The following is a 25,768-nucleotide window of genomic DNA, read 5'->3' as shown; positions in this document are numbered from 1 at the left end:
CGCTATTGTATCTTGTCGATTTCCCATGAAGCATGGCAGGTGATGTCATTGTGGTGTAAGATCCCGGCTATTTTTGCTTTTAGTGTTTGGGATATCTTGGAACTCTACAAGTATACGGGTTTTAAGAAGAAGGCAAAGGCGTTTCAAGAAACATGTTTTGTTACACTATGATGTAACTAGAAGGCTCAAAACGAGAAGTTGCTCAATGAGCGACCACCGGAACCATCTAACATAATGGGCGGTATAAAATCCCTCGGTTTTCTATGGATAAATAGTCACTCAAAAGAGAGCGGTATATAGTGGGAAAATTGGTGTTTGTAAACTGGTCATTGCTGACCTTGTATATTTAAAAATTTTAGTAGTTAAAAAAATTCTGGTATCATATTTTATCATTAATTCAAGTTAATGTATATTGTTGAAAAAGCCAAAATTGCTTAAAATCGAAATGTGACTTTTAAAACTAGTAAAGTTGTATTATTTGCATTTACTCCTTTCTTTGTTTTTTTCTTTTAAAAAATAAAGCAATGGGTGCAAACCGGCGCAGTTTTCGGCATTGGATTAATGAATCTGATTGGCACAAAGATTAAGGTACCCGTTACTGGTAAGATTCCGAACAGCTCAATCAAGTCAATCCCACTTGGTCAAAAGTCAACAACACTCACTTCCCCTCACAAAGATCACACCCATTTGCATTATTTAGTGTCGGCTTATTAGCATGTGTTGGTTAATTTAACATCCGACTCCTCGTACCATCAATATTGTCCGCTCTGTCAACGAAAAGCTCACGGATTTGTTTTTGGTTGCCCAGATGGAGAATTCCTAGGAGGTCACCCATCCTAGTACTACTTCCACCTAAGCACGCTTAACCGTAGAGTTTTCATGTGCTTCACAGCCAACTAAGCCCAAAACGCGTTGGTGATGTTAAGAGGCAGGACATTACTTATGAACCAAGGATCTCTCTTGTCCACGGCCGATGTGGGATAGCCTAAGAGTGGGACGATGTTGTGTTTGCCAAGGGTGTTAAACCTGTAACATTCATTACCTTTCAAACCCAAAACTCAACCCATTTTAAATTTTCGGTTTTATTTTTATTTAAATTTATATATTTTTATAATATTATTAATTAATCTCAATTTTCATTAATATATTTTATGTGATCATTTCTGTGCAAATATACTTTTTACCATCCTTGTAGTATTGCATACTCATTTAAAGATTATTTATTCATGAACTTTTCCCATGCAAATCATTAGAATAAATCTTGGATTATTATTATTACCATCTTTTTCATATGTTATTTTTTTTATAAAAATAAAGCGATTAATGTTTTAGTTAAATAAAATTTACTAAAAGAGTTAAAACACTTTGAAAACCTTTTAAACCATTTTAAATTTTGTTTTTAATTATATTAAATATGATTAATTTTCATAAATACCATAAGACATAACCACTCCATATTTTCACTATAAAAAGAGGACAAATCCTCCATTATTTTCACACCTCAATCCACTATTTTCTTAAGATTGAAAACACTAACAAGTAAGTTTTATGATTCCATGCATTTTATAGTTTTTGTTTTGATTTAATATTGAATGTTCATAATTTGTTCTTCATGATCATGTTACTTTTATCATAAAAACATTATATTTTGGTTCTAAGAATCATTATGATAATGGATATCCAAGATAAACACATTGATTTTTCTAAATTTTGGATCAAACCTAGTTATTTTGCAAGAACAAGTATGAATATATATATATATATATATATATATATGTAAATCTTATGATTTGTTGATCATCATAAACTTATAAACTTTCTTTCAAATAAGATAATTTATAAAAATTTCCTTTATTTAAAATATTTTACAATAGATATAACATATTTCATATCTTTAAATTAATAATTGAGTAAGTTAATTATTTTTTTTATCTTATTTCAACATAAACTAATATTTATAATTTCTTTAAAAGAATTCATGCAAAACATTTAAGTTAATAATTAGTAAATTAATTAATTATGTTACTAGAATAAAATAAAACATTTAATCATTAATTGTTATTAATATTGATATTTAATCTTATATTAACAAGTTATAATTATTTATTTACAAATCATTCTTCAACTAATAAGCATCAAATGATTTATATAAACTTTATTCATTTTTGTTAAACTCATTACAAATCCCCCGATCCGAGTATGTTGGCTTTTACCAACAGAAAAGACACTTACTTGCGCTATTATCCGAGTACGTTGGTGTACAATCCCAACTGGAAAGGACCTTACTTGCACATTTACACTTGTTCATGGAATTGTATGGTTTTTATATACTTGTATCAAAACTTGTGTGAACTCACCAACTATTCAATTAGTTGACTTTATTTTATATATATGCTACAGGTACCTTATTTAGGGAATGCTGCCGAGATGAGGACACTAGAACTTAGGTTATATTAATAAATGGACAAGTTGTTAATTGTTCTTGTATTTCCCTTATATTTATTGTTACAAACTTGTGTACTTGACGTTTAAATTAATTAATGATAATAGTGTCATTTAATAGTGTCACATGTGTTTTGGACAATCTGTACGTCACACTCAGGCGTATTCCGCTTTAACCGGGGTGTTACAGTTAAAGACTCACTGTCACGTAGACAGTCTAGACTATAAGAGGTGTAGACTATGAGAGTTGTAACTTGAGCGTTGTGAGTTAAAAAATCTTTAACTTACTAGTTATGAAGTGGATGAAGTAAAGAAATAAATAAAAAAAAATTGGTTGGTTGATGGGTAGTCCCATCTAGCACTTTGAAGCCCATCCTCTTGTTATTGAAAAGCTGTTTTCAAGTAGAGTTTGATCGATTACGTATTAATCCATATTCGATTAGTTTGTATGAGGTTATAGACAAAAAAAAAATTTGTTTAAGGCGCTTCATATCTTTTTGTCCAAGTTCCTTCTTTTTTTTGTCCACCTTGAAGCCCTGGCGTGGTGTAGCCCTAGTTATCATGCCTATATGGCATGTAAAACGCCCAAGGCGTTATTTCACAACATATAGGCTTAGAAGATCTTCACAATTGAGACACAAACCCTTGATATGTTATACAACCGGTATAACTATACGAGTAATATAACTCTTCATTACTCATAGTTTATAAAATTCTTAACATGTATGACTCATATGACTCTTTTTTCTGGTTATGAAATTGCAACCATTTATTGTTTGTTTGGTAGTCTACACGAGTTGTTTTTATATATGTTTTGTAATTATTAAGAACTACAACTTATATAGTTTAGTATAAATTAATACGAATTGTTTGTTTGGTAGTCTACACGAGTTGTTTTTATATATTTTTTGTAATTATTAAAAACTACAACTTATATAGTTTAGTATAAATTAATACGAATTGTGTGTGTTTTAAAAAAAACAACTAACGACTTTGTTAGTTGTTGATATATATTATATATATTTTTCAAGACAAGATAAACAACCAATATAAGCAGTAAATAAAATTGAAAAACAAAAAAAACTACGTAGATCAAAATACATAGTTTTTATATCAAAATGTCTTCAAAAAAGATTAATTTCAGCCATAGATGATCACCTGGATAATATTGTGGAGGTGGAGGAGGCTAGAAAGCAAAAATGAAGAAATTGAAACTAAAACGCATTAATGGAAGCCAAAATGCATCAATGAAAACCAAAATGCATAAATGAAAGACAAAACGAAGAAATGAAAGACAAAATGCACAAATGAAAGCTCAACGAAAAAACGGAAGCCAAAATACACAAATGAAAGGAAAAAATGTACAAATGAAATCCGAAATGTACAAATGGAAGCCGAAAAGCATAAACAAAAGCCGGAATGTATAAATGGAAGCCAAAATGTATAAATTAAAATCAAAATGCACATATAAAAGCCAAACAACTATATATTATATCAAAGGCTGTTTGAAGGGTAGACAAGCAAATCATATCCCATACTTTCCAAATATCTATTTGAGGAATTTGTTGAGCGACCTTTTTGACTCCAAGGGTGTGTAAAGTAGAATGATGGTATAGTAGGAATAGAAAAACCCTTTTAATGCCTTTAAATAAAACCTATTTAAACCGTACTTTTACATTTATTTTTATGTTTTTTTAACCATTAATTTAAATCATTGACCTACCTACTCATCTTCATTCCCCGAATAACACATACCATCCTTAGATACAAACTTGTCATTGGTGATAGAACCATATCTGAAACCTCTATCTTTTGTCGCGTATGAAACTTGACAAGTAATTTATTTTGTCGCATAGGTGAGAGAAACCTCTATCTTTTGCTTTTGATATATTTGGTCCCTCGCCCCCCTATGTTGCTACGTTTTTAAAAAGAGTTAAGCGGGTGGTGCATATTCACTCAACTACGCCGAAGAATGATAACTTTGTTTTCAGTAGGATTGGTTTTGTCATTCAAAAGAAAGATGACGGCGCAACTTGTTACTCGCTTACCTGTCTCTCAGTTGTAATTGAATCATTTTATAGTTAAATGAAATCAATTAATAATTATCATTGGAATGAAAACTATATTTTTTTAACAAAAGTGTAATAAAAATATAAATTCACACACATTTTGATTTTTAGTAACCTATCAAAGTCCAACTAACTTATCTCTAAAACCCAAGGGCAAAAGCGTCATTCCTTAGGCTGAGGGGTGTGGGGGGCTTTAATGGGGGCTCCAACCAATAATATTATGACGTGTGGCAGAGAGAGAAACTGGATAAGGGGGGTGTTGGAGCCCCCGTTAGAGCCCCTGGCCCAGGTGTGAAGGGGCTCCAACAGGGGCTCCAGCGAATTTTTTTTTTTATATTTTTATAAATATATTCAAACAACGTATTATTAAAAAAACTCATAAATTATTAAAAAAACAAACATTAATAAAAAAAACACATTAATACCTAAAAATAAAATAAAAATTAAAGTACTAAAAAAACATTCTTCTTATTCTTCGGCTTGGTCTTCTTCGATCAACCTCTTTCGGATACGTTCCTTTTGCTTTTCCATTAGCATTTGATCGACCGGATTTAGGTTACTGAAGTCTCTAGTAAGAAAGTCCAAATCTCTCATTCGACTTTTTTCCTTTTTGTCATTAGAGACCACCTACATGGTTTTGTTGAATTTATTGAGGGATTCAACAAGATTGGCGATGTTTACGGCATCCCCCTCAGCCGGTTTTTTCCCCTTGGCGTCCCTTCCCAATGGCCGCCTCCTCGGCGGTGAAGACGTTTCATCCTCCGCAATGTTTAGGTCGAATCCAACGCGGCAATCCGACCTGGTTGAAGTGCTATACGCTCCAGACGAACTAGTTTTAGTCCGTTTCGGCCCAACTTCCGCATCAACGTCCGGCGCCACCAGCTCAACCCACTTGGAACACCTTTTCAACCTCTCCCACAACTTTAAATCGTCCCACGTCTTCACCATCCCATACCTCCGCAAACACTCCTGCTTCCACTTTTCGACCGTGAAATTGTAAACCGCCAAATCATCACTGCCACTTGGTCTCATACGACCGCTGTTCCTGTTGAAAAGACTAGTAAACAAGCCGACAAATTTTCTGATTTCGGACCACCGACCCGAAATCATATCGGCGTTCCGCTCTGTACTCCAAACGAGCATGTAGAATGTCTCCCTAACCTTTGTCCAAAAAATCTTGCTCTTTTGGTAGTCGGCTGAAAAATGAATAAATAAATTAGATTTCCATTTAACTTTTTTATTTAACTTTTTTATTAAAAATCATTTTTAAAAACGTTAAAACAATTACCGCAACGCCGATCATCAGAAATTACTATCCAAGTCCGACACAAGGCTTCCTTCTCATCCGATGACCACGGAGTGGCTTTCCGTTTCGTCCTCGGAGTCGAAGCCGGTCCCGACCCGTCCGTTGCAAGTTGTTTTTTCCGGTGGACGCGTCTTTTTGGTCCCGTAGCTTCACCGTGTGATTCTTGTGTCTCCGGAACAACAAAGTTAGGAGACGGTTGTGTGTTGGATGGTTGAAAGCCGGATGATTCTTGCGGCTCCGAATAAAACATCGGTTGGTGCGGTGACGACCATAAATCGTCGTCAATATAATCTGAATCAAGGTTTGGGTACCAATTTCCAGCCATTTTTTTTAAAAAAAGTTGAGAAGATGAATTGATTTTGGGTGAAGGTTTGAAGTTGTGGTATAAAAATGGGATGAAATGGGGTATTATATAGGAATTTTTTTTTAATTTAATAAGAGCCCAACGGCTCTTTTTCTAAATTCAACAAACTCCTCTCTCTCTCTTCTTCCGCTAACAGGCTCACGCCTGCATGTTTTTTCGCGCTAGCGCCCCGTTAGCGCCCCGGTTAGCGCCTCGGTGGTGTTGTGTTAGCGCCTGGGGGTGCGAGCAGAGGGGCTCTAGCGCCCCCGTTGAAGCCCCACACCCCTCAGCCTTATGAACCGTCAACACCAAGGTTACCCACCAACGTCGTCGTCGTCTTCAGTTGGTCGTATTTTCATTCATCCATTTATAATAATAATAATAATAATAATAATAATAATACTCACAGTTACAGTCCCCACACTCACTCTACCTCACTTTCACATTTAAACCACACACTCACTCACTCACTCACTCCCTCTCATCACATTTATTGTTGCAGCTTTCCATATTATTCTTACTGGTTGTTACATTTTAGAACTCAGAAACTAATATTAATAATAATAAGATGCCGTTGGTGAGAGTGGAGGTCAGAAATGAGTACGGACTGGGTATGCCGGAGCTATACACTGAAGTCAATAAAGAAGATCCCAAGGCCGTGCTTGACGGTGTTGCTGTTGCCGGTCTAGTTGGGTTATTGCGCCAATTAGGCGACCTGGCTGAGTAATTAATTAACTAATTGTATTCAGTTTCTGATTGTTTGAGTTATTTCATGTGGAATTTTGGGGTTAGGGTTTGGGGTTTATGTTAATTCACTATTGTTATTAGCTGTGTGCACGGTTCGGTTTGGTTATTAGGCTCATTTGAATTAAGTAATCGGATTTCGGTTCATTGGTTCGGTTAGTTTCAGTTAATAATCAAATTTAAAACTTGGGCTAAATTTAGAAATGCATGAAATTCCGGGTATAAAAATACATGAAATGGAGGTATAAAAGCTAGAAATTTTAGAATTGTATAAAAATATGAAATTATGAATGGTTCAGCGGTTAACCCAGGATACAAAAAGACCGATAACCAAGATTCTGTTAACTTGGTTGTCGGTTATTTTCAGTTAACCAACGGTACCAAAAAAGAAGCTGATAACCGATTTATGGTTAGTTTCTATCGGTGTCGTTGGTGTTAGGTTCGGTTAACCGAGGCCCGAGGGTACAAAAAAAAACCAATAACCGATTTTCGGTTTGTTTCGGTTCGGTTTCGTTGGTTATAGGTTCAGTTTTTTCAGTTAACCGAGGGTACAAAAAAAACCGCTAACCGATTTTGCTTAATTCATTTTTCAGTTAATTTCTGTTCGGTTTCGTCGGTTTTCGATTTTAACCAAGGGTACCAAAAAAGAAGCCGATAACCGATTTTCAGTTAGTTTCGTTCGGTTTCGTTGGTTTTAGGTTCGGTTAACCGAGGGTACAAAAAAAGCGATTACCGATTTTCGGTTAATTTTGTTGGTTATAGGTTCAGTTATTCTCAGTTTACCGAGGGTGCTAACCGATTTTGCTTAATTCGGTTTTCAGTTAATTTCTGTTCAGTTTCGTCGGTTTTCGATTTGGTTCTGGTTAACGGTTTGCTTATTGTTCGCCCCTAATTGTTGATAGCTAATTTAGCTTTAGAAACTAAGATAAAGTTTTTGCATGTACAGATTTGCAGCAGAAGTTTTTCATGGATTGCAAGAACAACTGCTAATGACATCTTCTAGAAGCCATAAATTGGTTGAAAGAGTACATAATATCGAGTCGGCACTTCCTCCACTAGAGCAGGCTATTTTGGGGCAAAGAAGTCACTTGCATTTCGCCTACACAGCCGGTAAATAAAACTGTTGCGGTACTTGTTTTGCTATAGAAACGAAACAATTTTTAGGTAAAGTTTTTGTTTATATCCCTTGCAGGTTCTAAATGGCATACTCGGCTCAGAACTGAACAAAACCATTTCATATATAGTGACTTGCCGTATTGTATTATGGACTCGTATGAAAATTGTTACGATCCGCCACGTCTACATAATCTTGACAAGTATGAATATTTGAGTATCCTGTTTGATATATTATTATAGTTTATGAGATTGGTCGGTTGTAGGCATGTTGAGTGTTGACCAACATGGTTGACTTTCAGATTTGACACCGGGGGCCCTGGATCTTGCTTTAAAAGATACTCTGATCCAACTTATTTCAAAAGATCTTCAGTTGGACCTTATGAAGCTCATCTTCAAACTGTCCCACGAGAAAAGAAGGTTGGTGTTTACAAGTTTAATCAATATAATATATTAGTTAAGTATACTCCGGATTTGGTATCTTACCAACTGTGTTTACTTTATGCAGAAAAAGAGATCATCATTGAGGCATAGAGATGTGACACGTGGCGCTCTGGTAATTATGCATGGCGAAAGGTATGATGCTCTTAAACAGTTAAATCTTATGTGTGATTGTTAATGCAGTAAAGCCTTGATGAATATATAATAATATATAATACGAGTTTTCATATGCAGAACGGATTTTGGCTCCTCGGATATTAAAGAGAAAGCTCTACCTTCTCAAGATCTCTCCACAGTTAAACCTGAAGTTGACCATTTGACTTCTGTTGACTCAAGAAACGAGTCACCTTACATCGATTGTATCTTTCGTCCCAGCCACTCAACACAATCTGAAGACAACAATGTTAAAGAACTCTCTTTTGTTTCACATGTGAACCAAGATTCTTATCTTGATTCGGCTTCCCTCGATGAAAATATCGACAATATTTATTTAGCAGAGGATCGTCGGTCAAAGTCAAATTACATTACCTGGGATGAAAAGCTAGAAATCATAGATTCTTCATGCCAACCGAATGAACCTATAGAGATACCCTGTACAACTGAGAAGATGGATACTGAAGTGACGGAAGATCTGAACTCAAGAAATGTTGACCATATTGACTTTGACTTTCATGATGAACAACCTCGTCCAACACCAGCTGATAGCAGGGGCCAGCATGATGAGGTTGAAAGTGAAACAGATTCTTACATGGATGCGCTTAACACTGTTGAATCAGAATCTGTAAATGATATAAGTTGCCATACGAAGACAGAACTGAAGCGAAACTCAAATGTGAAAAAAAAAGATGCGGATGAAGTGAATAAGGAAATTCATCTAGATGATAATTCAGTGAATCCGAATTCCTTGAGCCCCAAGTCAACATCCCATGAATCACATATGGAAGCTAACGGTTCCTCTAATAATCACGAGTATGTTATGAAGTCGGATTTGATAGGAAGTACGCAGGCTGCGGGGGTATCTTCGACTTCTTTAACTACACCTGAAAAGTTAGAATCTAAAGAAGATGAAAGAAATGATACAAATTCAGAGGCTGTTGCCAGCGCTTATCAGTCTCCAAACCCATCGTTGTCAACTTCTGGTGGTCAAAGTAAAGTCAGCAATCTAGTTATGTTCTGGACAAATGGCGGTCTGTTGGGATTAGAGCCTTCCAAACCTCCTGATTTTGGTGTGCCAGCTGTTGCTGCACCAGGCCCCGTTGAAGAAACTAAAACCAATGAGATACAGGCAGTACAACAACCAGGTCAGCAAAACACCATCAATGATATCAAATCTGAAGCATCAGTAGCTCAAGATCATGATGGTAATGGTAACGCTTCCAGTGAAACGACACCTGGAACTGAGTTGGTAGTTCCTAAAGATGATTATGTTAATTCATCTAGGATGTTTGAATTTAGAAACAGACTATTAGAGAATGGTTTTAGGAAACAAATATCGCTTGTTGGGGATGAAAGGCTTGCCAGCTCAGTGAAAAGTGAAGTGCCCGCGAGTACAGGAATCCAAAAACGGTATCCAACTGTTACCCGGGATGCCTTTCATTTCACCTTCTTCTCCACCTCTTGAGCATATGAAGATATCATTCCAGCCTATTGGTGGATTCGAGACTTCTAAACTGAAACTGTCGTTTCCTGATGGAAATAATAATAATGGTGAAAGTAATGGACTTATGTTTCCTTCGTTTCAGTTGGTGCCGGAGCATGCAATGCCAGATGAGTTTGCTTCAGACTCTGATGACGACGACGACACATTTTGTAGATCATCTCCGTATGCATCAGATGACTGTCATAGTAATGCTTCGGAATCAAATTCTGACCAGTGGGATTGCAGTTATTGTTCCAGAATCAAGGATCATGAACTAGATGATGCCGAGTCTGTCTCAAGCCCTTTTGTGAACGGGATCAGATTCCAACAAGGATTCCCTGACCATAAAAACTATGGATATCAAAGTTCATTTACCGAGGATGGCGTTCAATCTTCTCAGCATGCTTTTTTATTTGATATTCCAGACTTTGATTCCATGAAAGCTTCACTAACAACTAATGACCTCGAGGGCTCCACACAACATGCGCCGCCACTGCCGCCAGTTGAATGGCGGGGTGTCAAGTCAAGTCCTCGTGCGACAATGGATAAAGAAGACGGTCTCTCGGAGGCTTTGACTTATGGATTGAATTTGACACCTCCAACTCCAACAAAACAGGATAATGTTGTTGAAACAGACAAGGTAAGATTTACTGTTTTCTATGTTTTCATATAATATGTGACATGTAAATAAAACAAATCTACATGTCCAGAGTGGATCTAGTCACACCAGTAACGGAAAAGTGGGAGAAGAAAAAGATGATTTTCTACAGCAGATTAGAAGAAAAGTGAGTGACCTCTTGAATTTGGATTTTTTTTCCGGTTGTTTACTCGAATTTACTAATTTATCTTCCATTTGCACACACTGTATCTAATTGCAACATTTGGTTAACTTATTAATTAATAATTTTAATGACACGCAGTCGCGCAATCTAAGACCTATTTCACAAGCTCAGCCAACTACGCCATCTGGCCAAACGAGCGTTAAAGTCACTGCAATTCTTGAGAAGGCAAGCTCAATCCGCCAGGTTTGACTCGTTTTTCACTTTTGATTTGACGCATTTGAGATAAAACACAACACAATTGTATTGTTTAATGTTTATCTGGTTGGATCCTTTTGTTTATTTAAATTGTTAGGTTGTAGGAAGTGATGATGGAGAAGATAACTGGAGTGACACATAAATAGACATAAAGGCCAACTTCAGGTGATCTTGCAGTTCTACAATTATTTATATGTTATTTCCTTGTAATTACTTTATATTTTTTGTTTTCAAGAACTGTCACATCCTAATGTTTTCCCTTTGCAGAAAACTTACTCTTGTACAGTTGTACCTAGAGGTGTCAGGACGGGTCACGAGTGTTTCGGGCGGGTCGACTTGTAACCTTTACGGGTCGGTCCATCAACTAGGCAACACATGTGTGTTAGTGTGTATTTTTTGAGTTTTGTTAATATGTAATGTAATAAATATTATGGTCACACTAGCTTTATTTATAAAATAATAATATATTTTCTTTCTCAATAAAACAATTTAGGACATTGTCACCTTTGAATGTTGTATTTTTTAGCTCATTCTTTTAGACTTTACATCTGCATATAGATCTGTTGGTATATAAAATCATAAAACTATAAATGGTTGAAATGTGGTTCCGAAGTCGGTGCGTCGTGGGGACGTTAAAAGGGGGCGCCAAAGCCACGTCACCATTATAACGCCCGTTAAACCACAAAAGTGGCAACATCATTTTTTCACCTTTCTCGTTAGCTCGCTAATGCCCTTTTGGTTAAAATTAAATGCGGTCCACTCGCTAACAACCTATCAAACTTTTTTTTTTTTCCGTTTTTTATTTTTGCATCTTTATTTTCTTCACCTCATAAATAGTTAACTCACAACGTCCAAGTTAATAGGCGGAATAGTTAAAACCCTACTTCGTGGCAGTGACGTGAGTTAGTTTAGAACACATAGCCTATTAGCCTAAGCACTAATTTAGTTACCATTGATTTAATTGTATAAATTAAATGTAATGGTATTGGAGTAATTTCACAAAAATGATGACAAATTTAAAGAAATAAAATAATCAGTTTAATAGATATACATAATTAATGATAAAAACTACATATTCCTTAAAAAACAATATAATTTTATAAAATTTATGTTATGTTATGCATACAAAGAAGCACAAAAGTATGGACACATGATGTCAAAAATCATTCTAGAGAATCTGATATTTGAGGCACTTTTTGCATCAACATCACAAATGTTGCCCTTTCCAATTTTACTTTTAGGACGTGTCGGCCTTTAAAATGGCAAAAATAAAGTTGCTTTCCAATTATTCCCACCCAAAACATATATGGGAAAATTTTCAAAATGACCTATAATGTGTTTCCAAGTTTATCCTCACTAATTCAAGTTTCTAATCCCTTTGGTATCTCGTCGCCGACGACATGATAGCAAACACCGACGATGCGTTACTGAAACAAATAGGATAACGACTCATGGCCGAAATCTGTGTTGACGATGCGTTATGTTGCTAACGTAGGGTAGCTTCGATGCGTTATGTTGCTAACGTAGGGTAGCAGCGATGCGTTATCTCTAACGCATCGTGGAACCCTTGTGTTGTCATAACAAGGTAGCAGCAACATAACGCATCGCCGCTACCGTACGTTAGCAACATAACGCATCGTCAACCCTATGTTATACGTAACGTAGGGTAGCAGCGATGCGTTATGTTGCTAATGTAGGGTAGCAACGATGCGTTATCCACTAACGCATCGTCGACGACCTATTCCGGCCACGTGTCGTTATCCTATTTGTTTCAGTAACGCATCTTCGGTGTTCGCTATCATGTCGTCGGCGACGAGATAACAAAAGGACAAAGTTAGAAACTTGAATTATTGAGGATAATTTTGGAAACACATTTTTTAAATGGGCTATTATGAGAATTTTTCCAACATATATTGTGTTGATTGTTTTAATGAACTTTGACTATTTACCTTTTTCTTTTCTGATTGTATTATGAGTTTGTAATATGTTTAAAAAAAGTTTGTTTTACGAAGTTAGTCTAGTGGTAAAAGGCCCGTCTTTCTAATATGGAGACGCATGTTCGATTCCCACTTGTTCAAAGAACATATGGGTGAACGGACGAATCAGGGCCTTATTACCGGGTTCGAACCTGGCCTGGGGGAGGGGGGGGGGGTTACGGATTCCAGCCTATTCTTGCGCATCAGGAGGTACGGTCTCACGGCGGTCGATGAGTCAACCTTGAACATTAGATTTACACGTGAGATTCTTTGTTCAAAAGAACAAGAACAAAAAAAGTTACCTTATGATCATTAAAAAAGCGTGAGTTTGGTATTTACGTGTACTCGTATGTTAATTACGGGCCGATTTAAAGAGAGTTTTTTTTTCCTAAAGAGTTTCAGCCGATTTAGAGGGAGTTATTTTTCCTAAAGAGTTTCAAGCCGATTTAAAGGGAAATTTTTTATATTCTTTTCGAAAGAGTTTCAAGTGACAAGCTATTTAACAGCGTTCATGTGATTAGCATGTTAATTAACAATTTTAATGGCATGTAGTCTCGAAGTCTACATGGGTTGGCTCACTCTCATATAGGTTAGGTTTAAAGGGGTTACTTTTTACCTTTTTAGTATTGGACAAGGTTTGGGTTGATCCACACACTTTCTTTGTTTAACTTATCTTATTGTTTTTCTAATCAAGAATTATCCTCTACACATTATGATTACAAATACAAATAAGGGTGATGGTTAAGGAGAGATCTTATGATCTCAAAGTATGAAATCCGACTTAAGAGTTTTTTCACAGAGTTGATTTTCCTTATTAATATTGTTTCTGGATGAGTAAGCCTTGGAATATCAAAATACATATGGACGGTTAACATATCGTATAAGAATGTCTCACTCAGACGTTGGGATAGGAAAATGCCAAAAGTTGTTTTTGTGGTGGGAAAAGGCGGTAAGTGTTTTTTAAAATGATCAAAAAGAACATTCTTATATATAAATACTAAGGGAGGGGTGAGAAGATTTGTAATTTGGTATTTTAAATGCCAAAAGTAGAACAAAAAATAACGATTTGTAACTTTCTAAAACAACTTTTTAACCCATGTCAAGAAGCCAAAACAAAAAGAACTTATCAGAAAGAAAAACAACTTATTGGCTTTAAAAAAGACAAAATGGCAAAACAGGTCCTTTATGTTTTCATGGTTTTTCAGTAGTCGTCCTTTGGAAAAGTTAACGACTGGAATCATATTCTGTGCTTCCAAAATGTTTCACGTTACGTCCTTTTTCACTAATTTTTTCGTTAACTCTGATCACATGACCTGCACACGAGGGTAAATGCGTAACTTCATGGTCCAGCTCATTTTCTCCATTTTATAACCTCTCTCTATCACCAAACAATCACTTTCTCTCTCTACTCTCTCTCTCTCACCCCATCCGGCCAACAACTCATAACCAACGACCACAAAACACCACTCCAGCACCATATGAGTGAACATGGATAAGACGATCTGGTTGGTGACTTTATTAGGCCATACCATTGAGCGGCGACTAGGGTTTGCTTTTCCGGCGACCACAAATAGCGATCTAGTCGTCGCTCTTCTGTTCAACACTATTCTCGTCGTCTCTCTCTAGAAAAACCCCCAAATTTGCAAGTTTTATGTTTGTCTCCGACCCACACATCTAGGATGTGAGCGGTGGCAGTAGTGGGTAACTGATGGAGTTAGCCTTCAATTTGAAATATCACTAATTTTTCACTTTAATTTGTTAATCAAGGGATTTAGGTGTTGAAATTGGGGAGTCGATAGGTTTGGGAGTGTGAGGAATAAGAGATGGTGTTGGTCCGGTGGGTGGTGGCGGCGTCAGACAAGGGGGGTGGTGGTGGCGTGAGACAGGGGGGATATATCAGTAAAGAGAGATGTAGAGGAGAGAGAGAGAGAGAGAGAGAGAGAGAGTGAGAGAGAGTTTTATTTTTTAAATATATTTATTTTTTTAATTCTAAACTTTTAATTATCAAATAAACACATTAATTTACAAAACTACCTTTATGAGCTGGACCATGAAATTACGCATTTACCCTCATGTACAGGTCATGTGATCAGAGTTAACGAAAAAATTTAACTGGGTTAGTGGAAAAGGACGTAACGTGAAACATTTTGGAAACACAGAATATGATTCAAGTTATTAACTTATCCAAAGGACGACTACTGAAAAACCATGAAAACATAAATGACCTGTTTTGCTATTTTATCAAAAAAAAAAAAAGAAAAAGTAAATAAGCTCCTTCTAAAATCACAACCAAACACCCCCTCAATTTCCACTACACAAGGGGCCGAGATTTTACTATGTGATCAAACAAATCACAAATCAACACATTCATGATGAATCTGAAAATTATATACATCCACAGATTTTCAAAACATTGTAAATAAGGTAAACCCTCTCTCTCTCTTCATATATAGGGGTTAATGAATCAGTCAATATTAACTAAGTTTGGTTCATTAAAAGAATACCTCCGAATTAGTCAACAAGTCTTACCTATTAAGTTTTTAAATAACGGTGAATGAAAATGTTACCCACATATGCTCATAACACTTACGCACCACCTCCTAGACCCATCACCACGAATCACTATCACATTTGAACACTTAACACTTAGTGATTCAGAGTCTCTTAATTATTCATGCCTCTTACGAATTCAATACTGTCGTAAAACGTAAAGCTCCACGCACTTTTTTTCTCATCATACAAGTTTACATTATAAAATTGTTTTTAGAACTAAGCACATAACTAATCCATCATGATTTGATAACGCCAGCCGGCAAATTAACCCGTGGACGTTTCGAAGTTAAGTTCACCTCGAATCATCCACCAACCATTGTCTCATTCACATAATCTCCCTTATAAAAACAAACCAAAACTATAATATTCACAACCCACAATACTCACCAAATGGCTGACCCAAAACAAGGAGGAATCATCAAGAAAGGCCACGAAGAAGGCCTAAAATTCGCCGTCTCAATCCTCAAAGAACACGGTCTTCCATTAGGCCTCCTCCCCCTCGCAGACGTCGTCGAAGTAGGGTTCGTCAAAACCACGGGTTACGTGTGGATTCTCCAAGCTAAAAAGGTTGAACATACTTTTAAACTGATTAAAAAGCAAGTTAGTTATGATGCTGAGATTACCGGGTACGTGGAGAAGAAGAGGATTAAGAAGTTGAAAGGTGTGAAGGCTAAAGAGTTGATGTTGTGGCCTCCGGTTAATGATATCACGGTTGAGGATCCGCCTACTGGAAAGATTCAGTTCAAGAGTCTTGCTGGGATCACCAAGGTTTTCCCCGTGGAAGCGTTTGCGGCCGGCCAGTAGGTTTAACTTAACCCTGGGAAGGAGTTGTTAATTATGGGGTTAATTCTCTTGTTGTTGCATGTTTTGTTTGCATGCATGTTTGTTCCAAAGAGATGTTGGAAGTTTGATGAATAAAAAGTTTATGTTTCTTATAATGAAACTAAATTTAATTATACTATGATAAACTCCTCAACTCAATCGGGTCTAAGCTTAAGTTCATTTAAGGTAGAGTTCATTTAAGTCATTACATGAGTGTCAATATAGTGTCAATATATATAAGCTTGAGTTAATTTAAGTTTGACTTGATTTGATTTGAGTTTTTAGCAAGCTAAAGGTGAGTATAGTGGGCGGCAAAGGGTGTGTTTTTTTTGATGAATTTGGGCTACAACAACCCCCCCCCCCCCCCCGGATATATGGGGCGATAGAAGGAGGTGGGGGTGGGGGGTTCATAGATTTGTCGCCGGTGGATGTTGGAAAATAATAATAAATTAAAAAGGGGGCAACAAAGGGTGATAACACCGCTACATCCTTAAAATGAAAATCGTCTTTCTGCTGACGAGATGCCACTTATCGAAAATCCATCCTATTTTGTAGCCCTCCACTACACATAGTCTAAGTGAGATAGTGATATGACTCACACTTCTACTTGTTTCTTTTTGAGCAAAATCGAAATTCCAACAAGAAGAGCAAGAGAAGATCAATATAGATATAAGTTATCCATTGATAATTATTGTATTAGTGAGGTGATCACTAACTTAAATTTAAGAAGTTAGCACGTAGTGATTTTTTCCACTTGTGATAAGCTTGTCGTGACTTCTATTATTTTAGAAAAACATTTCTACGAAGTTATTATTGTCTATTTAGTATTTACGTGTCTTAGAGAAAAGTTAACTGGGTTATGGTCAAAAAATATAATGTGATAGAGTTTTTAAATGTAAATGATGTTTTATGTCAGTTCTTTTGCTAAAAGACGTCCAATAAAAAGCAATTAAACATAAAAGACGTCTTTTGTCATTTTGTTAATAGCTTATAACTCCCATACCCTACAATTTTTCTTATAAATCTTTGTGTACCATTAAGAAAAACAATCTTATGTAGACATTTTGATCACTAGACTACAAGTCTTTTTATTTTAGAATGATTTAGATTTTACATAGAAACTTTATATAAATCACTAATATATGTCTTTAAAACTAATAAATAACCTTTAATTGTGACACTATGTTTTGCATGACGTGTAGAGATGACAATAAACACCGAACTCAATGGAAATATTCAGAAATCGAAACATCCAAGATGAGTAACCGGGTATAAGACCAGGTATGATATATATTACCTTTGCAATCTTTCACGAGTATAAAATTTGATTACATACCTTTTTCCACTATCAAATTACCCGATAACATATACCTGAAATGATTTTCCTTTATTTTATCAGAAATATAAAAGTCATATTTATTTTAATTATCTTCTTACATTCAACATTTCCCACCGCCCTGCACCATTCCCAAATGTAATCAATTAATAATAGTTTCCCGATAGACAGCTGACAGTTTTCGGCACCCAACGAGTATTTTTAAATAAAACTAACGGCTATACCAAAAACTCGCAGGTGTACCGATACCTATGTGTTAATTACCTGATAAATAGTCAACGAGTTTTCAGCCAGGTTGAGAGTACAAGCTTTTATTATCGAGCTTGGGGGTTAAGATTACTTAAACCCGACCTATTAGCATGTCATCTATGTGTTAATTTTATATTATTAGTCCAAATGTTTACTGAAATTACATATTATCACCAAAATATTTTCACTTTAACAAACAAATCGGTTAGAAAACGGTTAAGTTGCGGTGAACCATGAACCAAGTCCAATCAATCTATTGAAGCAGTTGGGTTGATTGATAATGGCGGAAAGCCTGTTAAAATTCGACACCTTTACACCACTTCTTCTTCAAGATCTCATTTGATGACGTCCGTTAACCCCTCCATTAATATTCACCATTCTCCCCCTGCTACCTACCTCCAACCTTCCGTTCTAGTCTTCTCAGGTATTAATTAAATCAATACTCCTTTCAATTTCACCATCAATTTGTTTGTAACCTAGATCTTGCTACGTTGAATAATTGGTTGTAGATTCATTTCCGTTTATTACACTAATCTTTGTTATCTGGTGACTCATTTTGATTTACGAGAGCTTTTATTTATCAATCGGCTTGTTTATTATTTACTAACTAAATAATATATACATTTTTTTAAATGTTTTGAGAAAAACCTTAACGGGCCTAAGTCTGGCTCGAGCTCTTGTTTAAACGAGCTAAAGCTCAATTGTGAAATGTGAAATTGATATTTAGAAGTCCAATATAGTTAAAACTTAAAGATACACTAGGCTCATTAAGGTTTGACGAACCTAAATGGTCTTCCCATACAAGGCTTGAGATTGGGATCGATAAGGCTCGGCTCGTTTCGAGCTTTTTAATCGATACGATCTTGAATAGCTCTTGACTAGGGGTGCAAACGAGCCGAGTTGAGCCCGAACGCGTCTCGTTTAACTTACACATAGCTCAAGCTCGAGCTTGGCCTGTGACTAGTTTTTCAAGCTCGAGCCCGGCTCGTTTACTATTTCTTAATTAGTTTCTATGTACTTACAATTATTTTTATATATTTTTTTCAGTTTTAATTTTATATATAGCATTATATAGATTAATTAGTAATTACAGAATATCTATAAATATATATTAATGACAGGCTCGTTTAGGCTTGCGAGCCGGCTCGAGCTCGATAAGTGAAGCTTGGGCTCGTTTATTAAACGAGCTTACTTTTAGGCTCGAGCTCGGGCTAGGGCTAGGGCTCGTTTAAGCTCGGCTCGGTCCAGTTTTTTCACGAGCCGATCTCGAGTAGCTCGTGAGCAGCTTGGCTAGTTTGCATCCCTACTAGCGGCTAGCTCGTTTGACCCCCTAGACTGGTGTCCTGTAGTTACACGAAATCCAGTAAAAGGTTATAACGAATGGTTGTTATTGGATAATCATGCAGTTCTGATCTGTAAAATTTGCAGGAGGGACTGCTTTCAATGGTGTTGTTGAAGAGCTAAAGAAGTTGACTACTTCTGTTGCTCATGTTCTTCCTGTTTCTGATGATGGTGGAAGTACAGCTGAGATTGTTCGTGTTCTTGGTATATTTAACAAGTATCATCTTCTTCATTGTACTCTGCAATTCATAAACTTTTCGGTGTTCATGTGTCAGGCGGTCCAGCAGTTGGAGATATAAGGTCAAGATGCTTAAGATTGTCTGATCAAAGTACCCCTGAGGCTCTTGCGGTGCGAACCTTACTTGGTTACCGTTTGCCTCTTGATGCACAAGAAGCAAAATTAGAATGGTATTTACTCATAACTTTAAGTAATTAAGTAAACAAAGTATATACTTGTTGCTAGCATTCTAAGCTGATAATTATATAGGTACCGTATTGTGGAAGGCGAACACCCTTTATGGATAGATGTTTCAAAGCCCTACAGAGAAACCATTCGAGCTTTTCTCGCCTATTTTCAGAATCAGGTTCTTGCTATTGCTATGCACTTATTATTAAAATTGTCCTTGCAAATTTGCAATTCACTTGCTAGTATGATTTGCAGCTGTTTATTCACTCTTTTTTGTATATTCTTGAAATGGCTTTTAGTAGTATTTGTTTTATTGTAGATTCTAAGAAGAACAAACGAGTCATTTAATTTTAGCAATGGCAGGTATGGTTAATTGTTCTCGTTTGGATAAATTTTCTTATTAACCAACCAAGCTTTTAATTATGTGACAAAATTGATGCGAATTCTAAACATTGGATCCAATTAAATTATATTAGTATGTTGTGAAAGAAATTGAGCTCAATTTTCTAACTTGAATCACTTTTTTCCAGCATTGGTAACTTTTTCTTTGCAGGTGCACGGATATTCTTTCAGTCTTTGGATGCTGCAATATTTTTATTTTCACGTGTTTCTCAAATCCCGACAGAAAGTCTTGTTCTTCCAGTAATATCCACCAATGATCGTCTTACTTTAGGATGTGAATTATGGGTAAGGTGAAACTTTATCTTGTTATTCCACTAATTATCTTGAAATAGCGTAGGATTATTAAATTTCTGTAATCTTTTAGGATGGAACAATAATACGTGGTCAGAATGAAATATCTCACCCAACAAGTGGAACATTGCATCTTGTAGAGAAGGTCAACCTGCGTTTTATGATTGTTGTATCTTATATTCAAATGCTTAAGATAAAAATAATAACCCTTTTTTTGTATATACAGGTAAATTTATCTTCTTTACCTTCAAGAATAAAGAGGGTTTTCTACATGTCCAGTGAAGGAAGCAATTTATTACACGAGGTGAGTCATCTTGTTTAATTTGTATTTTATGTAATAATAGTTTTAAAATTTATTTTTTATTTTTATGCAGGTCTTCCCGAATGTAAATCCATCTGTTCTAGAACGGTTGAAAAATGTGGATTGCATTATATATGGTATGGGATCCCTTTTTACCTCCATCTGCCCCTCTCTGGTAAGTTGAAATCCTAATTAAGTGTAATTCTTGAAGTAAATTTTCCGTTGTGTAATCTTTTTGCAAAATGTCGAGGGCTATAAAATTCTAAATCTTTACTCTAATTATAAAGGTGTTACTAGGAGTTGGGGAGATTAAAGCTTCAAGATCATGTGCAAAGGTTAGTGTCAAACTTAACCATAGGTTTTTATTATGGTTTTTATTTGATTTTTAAATTTATACATTTTATTCCCAACAATGATATTATAATACCAGGTACTGATGTTGAATGGTACTTGTGACTGAGAAACTAGTGGCTTTATGGCCTCTTGCTTTGTTACTGCCATCACAGATGCTCTAAATAGAACCTACGGGCATCTCAATAGTCGTCTAAAAAACAATGTGAGTGACGGTACAAATGTACAATTTCGAGTTTTGATGTTGTAATTTGGATAAAGTAACTAATTATATGTAGATTGTTTTTTGCAGCCGAGTGAATATATTGACACTGTCTTTGTGCCAAAAAATGGCCAAATTCCTGTAGATATCAAAGGCCTGGCTGAACAAGGAATAGTCCATGTGGTATGTAGGTTTCTCATGATCTTATAGACATATTTTTAATACTATTAACTATTTTTCTAACTACTATATAAACTGCCATAAACTATAAATGTTACAGGTGCATGTTGAATCAATGCATGATCCAAAAGTGGGCATAGTTTATGAGCCAAAATCTTTGATAGAAGCTCTTGCTAACTTACTAAGCGTCACGAGCAATCAAAGCTGATTAAGGGGACAAAACAACACCATTCGTTCATCACACTATCTGCAGCATCATTCACATACAACTTATGGTACAGTTTAGCACCCTCAGTGTATAAAATTCTCGGGCAGTATGATTCTTGATCTGTATGTCGTTTGTAAAGTTGTGCAGATTGAAGATATGACTTGGCATGGTAAAACAAACACTCCAATCATTTTTTTGTAAATTATAAGTAGAAAGCTAGCAGAACTGAAGTGATTAGTTTGTATATTGTTGGACTTCAATTAGATTAATCATTCAATCAAATTGAGTTTCCCAGTTTGTGTAATAGCTGCAACTTACAGCATGCTGAAATATTCATGGTTGTGTATTTAGGCGGCTGAATATGAAGCCATCATATACGCATATATCCCTTCTTTAGCTTCAATATCGCTCAGTATCCTTGGTATCCGTCTTTGTTAATAAAATTAAAGTTTCATACTACTAAAAAATAAAGTTTGATTTATTAAATACATATATTTAGTAATACTTTGGGTCTCAAATTGGTGTGACAAAACAATCATTTTTATGATATGCAAGTTCCAAAAGGAAAAAACAAACCAAGGTTCAATTATCTGGCAGGACAGTTTAAACGTAATCTTTTGTTACATATTACCTTGCCATTCCAAACACGTAGTCAGCCTCTAAAACATTATTTATAACCCAACTTCCTTGATTACATAGCATCAAACTTTAGATTAATCATACCCCTCTCGTAACAAACCGAAAACTAGCCATGGGTTCCTTGTCAAGATCGGTTATCATCGCACTCTTGCTTGTTTTCGCAATATGCGCGTGCCAAGTTGCATCACGAACACTAAACCAAGAGACCATGTTGCAACGCCACGAACGATGGATGGCTCAGTATGGGCGCGTGTATAAAGATGACGTGGAGAAAGAAATGCGATTCAAGATATTCAGCAACAATGTTGAATTTATAGAATCTTTCAACAAGGCTGGAAGCCGTCCTTATAAGCTGGGCATTAACCAATTTGCTGACCAGACAAACGAGGAGTTCACAGCTGCTCGTAACGGCTATAAGGTCCCGTCTCATCTTGGTTCAGCCCGAGTCACACCGTTTAGGTATGAAAATGTAACCGTTGTTCCACCGAGCATTGATTGGAGGAAAAAAGGTGCTGTCACCCCGGTCAAGGATCAAGGTCAATGCGGTAAGTTTACATTTACTTTTATCCAGTCTGTCCAAATGAGTGACAATTCTTGGACAAGATCCGTATCATACACATCTGGTACCCGTTGATATGATTTTTATTTTTATTCTTTTCTATACAGGAAGTTGTTGGGCGTTCTCAACTATAGCTGCAACCGAAGGGATAACTCAAATCACAACCAGAAAATTGATTTCACTCTCTGAGCAAGAAATAGTGGACTGTGACAGAACAAGCCAAGACCAAGGATGTGAAGGCGGGTACATGGAAGACGGCTTTGAATTCATCGTAAAAAACAAAGGCATTAACACGGAAGCAGGCTACCCATACCAAGCCGCTGACGGAACCTGCAACGTTAAGGAAGAAGCCGTTCACGCTGCAAAAATTAGTGGGTATGAAAAGGTGCCTGCTAACAGTGAACAAGCATTATTACAGGCGGTGGCAAATCAACCTGTGTCGGTTTCTATAGATGCAAGTGGATATGCTTTCCAGTTGTACTCGAGTGGGGTTTTTACTGGAGATTGTGGGACTGATTTGGATCATGGGGTTACAGCAGTCGGGTATGGAACGACTGATGACGGTACAAAGTATTGGTTGGTGAAAAACTCATGGGGCGCGAGTTGGGGTGATGCTGGATACATAATGATGGAAAGAGATGTTAGTGCTAAAGAAGGCCTTTGCGGTATTGCTATGGATTCATCTTATCCAACCGCATAAGGTTGCTCATAATCTATATATGTAATCTTGTTCATATGTATGTTTGTATGCAATGTGAAAAAGAACCCGTGTACATACTTCATTAATGAAATGCTATATATTCTATATCATGCTCCTTAGTTCTTAGACCATAACCTTCAACAGGGGTGAGACGGTGGTATGCGCATGCTGAAAACATAAGTCTTTATATAAAACTTACAACTATAGAGGATATATGCTTAACACAAATGGTCACATAAGAGACATGTTTCATTAAGTGACATCAAACTTTAAAACAAAGATTACACGAATACAAAAACCTGCATAACATAGGCCAATGTTGTTGACCTAAAGTAGTAACTGAATCAAGCCCGTTTACCACTGCTCGGGTTAGATTTGGTGCAGAGAGTCCAACGGCCCTTGGCTCTCCTACGCCTCAACACAGCCCTTCCATTAGTGGTCCTCATTCTTAGACGAAAACCATGAGTACGAGCTAACGACTTGCGTGACCTGTTTCTCTTTGTTTGAGCAAGTTGAAACTTTTTTCCAGCCCTAACCACCAGACTACGCCTGGTCACCAGCTCTAATCCACTTCTAGAGCTCAAATCCAACCCCGATGATGAACCTATAACCAATTAGCAAGTGTTCTTCAACAATGGTGTAGTGTGTGTTGACTATTTTAAAGTCAGCAGACCCAAAAGTAAGGGTGTGCATGAAACCGAAAAAAAAAGGGAACTGAAACAATAAAAAAACGGAAAAACCAAACCGAAATGACCGAACCGAAAAATAAACCGACGGTTTGGTTTTTTGTTTTAGTAAAAACCAAAGTTTTGGTTCGATTTCAGAGTAGCAAAGCTTGGGCTAAATCAAAGGAGTGGCCAAAAGTATTTACACTGATTAACGAAAAAACGGGGGGTGACCGGGGACACCCCGTGCATCTAGCAAGCTTCACCCTTGGTTTCAGTTTTGCGTGTAAAATCGTAAAACCCAAACTGAACCGAACTTATAGATTTTCATTTTTTATTTTAAATGTCAAGGAATTTATAATAATTTAATAAATAGTGTAACCAATATATATTATAACCCAAATGTATAATAATCAATTAGTAATTAGTTATTAACTAACAAAAAAAAAAATTAGACCCAAATTCATTATTTTTGTCCCAAAATTTTAAAGCCCAAATGGTAAACCTAAAGCGGACCAAAGTCCAAACCCATACCAAAAACCAAAACCAAACGGTTTTCGAAAACTCAAAAACTGAAATTTCGGATTTTGGTTCGGTTTTATCCACCCAAGCAAACCCCTACCCCCTACCAAAAGTACAATGTAGGCCAAGATTAATCAATCTCCTAAAGACTTTTTAAACCCTATTTTTCACATTGAACTCAAACCCAAATTGTCTACATGTAATTACTTAACAAATTGAAGAATAACCTCAATAGACTAAAAATAAGCAAAAAACCATAAAAAAAATGCATAAAAATTGATCAAAATCGGTAGCTTGATAGACCCGCAAAATGAAATTGGGTAATAAGATTTTACCTGAGAATGCAGATGAAGATGATGATAAGTTGAGTGATGAAGACGACACGAATGAGCAGTGAAGAAGAAGCCCTGAGGATTTAACCGCTTTTACAGACACAAAGCTTCGTGTTGGTCGACCAGAGTTTAAGAAAGGAAGTGAAGCTGTTGTTGTACTCTGTGTTCCGAATCTTGTGCACACAGATGACAGACACGCCATGGTGGTTTTGCAGATGTGTGTTTGATTGATAGATTGCCCGTTATCCTCTTCTTCAACAGCCTTATCGATAGACAGAGAAGAAGAGATAAGGGCTGTTTGGTAATTATACTACTCGGTGGTAGAATTGGGCTGGACTCACTTTAATTTGGGCCAAGACCCATCTTCTTTCCAAACTTTTTCAATCATTTTCAACTAGAGGTGCACAAATCGGTTTTTCAAATACTCAGTTTCGGGTGTGGACCGGTTTCGGATATGATTAGGTATTGAGAGAAATCGGGTAAGGTATTGAGGAGAAAAACTCAACCCTGTGTACCCGGGTAGGGTATGATCGGGTTCGGGTATTGAAACCAGGTATGTGTCCGGGTACGACCGGGTATTAATATCCGGTTTTGAATTT

At 36.3% G+C, this 25,768-nt stretch overlaps 3 protein-coding genes and 2 pseudogenes across 5 annotated transcripts; 4 read left to right on the top strand and 1 right to left on the bottom strand.

Annotated features, from left to right (window-relative positions):
* The first annotated feature begins 6,572 nt into the window (after positions 1-6,572).
* LOC143578928 (protein SCAR3-like) lies at positions 6,573-11,907 on the top strand (annotated as a pseudogene). The gene is made up of 10 exons (XR_013143362.1): positions 6,573-6,883; positions 7,851-8,014; positions 8,097-8,220; positions 8,320-8,437; positions 8,526-8,593; positions 8,693-10,737; positions 10,808-10,882; positions 11,018-11,122; positions 11,232-11,299; positions 11,402-11,907. The product of XR_013143362.1 is annotated as a protein SCAR3-like (transcript).
* Positions 11,908-16,053: 4,146 nt separating this feature from the next.
* On the top strand, positions 16,054-16,467 carry LOC143578939 (uncharacterized). Its single transcript, XM_077062385.1, has one exon. The coding sequence runs from the start codon at positions 16,054-16,056 to the stop codon at positions 16,465-16,467; it is 414 nt and encodes a 137-aa protein (XP_076918500.1).
* A 1,928-nt stretch (positions 16,468-18,395) lies between these two features.
* On the top strand, positions 18,396-22,046 carry LOC143578925 (uncharacterized protein YNL011C-like; annotated as a pseudogene). The gene is made up of 13 exons (XR_013143361.1): positions 18,396-18,494; positions 19,499-19,615; positions 19,687-19,819; positions 19,899-19,995; positions 20,137-20,180; positions 20,348-20,504; positions 20,584-20,655; positions 20,737-20,814; positions 20,885-20,986; positions 21,099-21,146; positions 21,242-21,367; positions 21,455-21,547; positions 21,645-22,046. The product of XR_013143361.1 is annotated as an uncharacterized protein YNL011C-like (transcript).
* Positions 22,047-22,283: 237 nt separating this feature from the next.
* Positions 22,284-23,663, top strand: LOC143578926 (senescence-specific cysteine protease SAG39-like). The gene is made up of 2 exons (XM_077062374.1): positions 22,284-22,936; positions 23,058-23,663. Exons 1-2 carry the CDS (start codon positions 22,504-22,506, stop codon positions 23,648-23,650), a joined length of 1,026 nt encoding a protein of 341 aa, XP_076918489.1. The 5' UTR covers positions 22,284-22,503; the 3' UTR covers positions 23,651-23,663.
* Positions 23,664-23,707: 44 nt separating this feature from the next.
* On the bottom strand, positions 23,708-25,407 carry LOC143578927 (large ribosomal subunit protein bL34c). The gene is made up of 3 exons (XM_077062375.1): positions 25,173-25,407; positions 23,827-24,254; positions 23,708-23,743 (listed from the first exon to the last, which is right to left on the bottom strand). Exons 1-2 carry the CDS (start codon positions 25,369-25,371, stop codon positions 23,995-23,997), a joined length of 459 nt encoding a protein of 152 aa, XP_076918490.1. The 5' UTR covers positions 25,372-25,407; the 3' UTR covers positions 23,708-23,743; positions 23,827-23,994.
* Positions 25,408-25,768: the final 361 nt, after the last annotated feature.

Source organism: Bidens hawaiensis, unplaced genomic scaffold (assembly GCF_021521415.1).
Source record: "Bidens hawaiensis isolate Kalapana, Puna unplaced genomic scaffold, B.hawaiensis_p1.1 tig00029399_1, whole genome shotgun sequence".
In the NCBI taxonomy this organism is placed as follows: domain Eukaryota; kingdom Viridiplantae; phylum Streptophyta; class Magnoliopsida; order Asterales; family Asteraceae; genus Bidens; species Bidens hawaiensis.
Note: the sequence above shows the minus strand (reverse complement) of the source record. Positions and strands in the feature narration are given on the sequence as shown.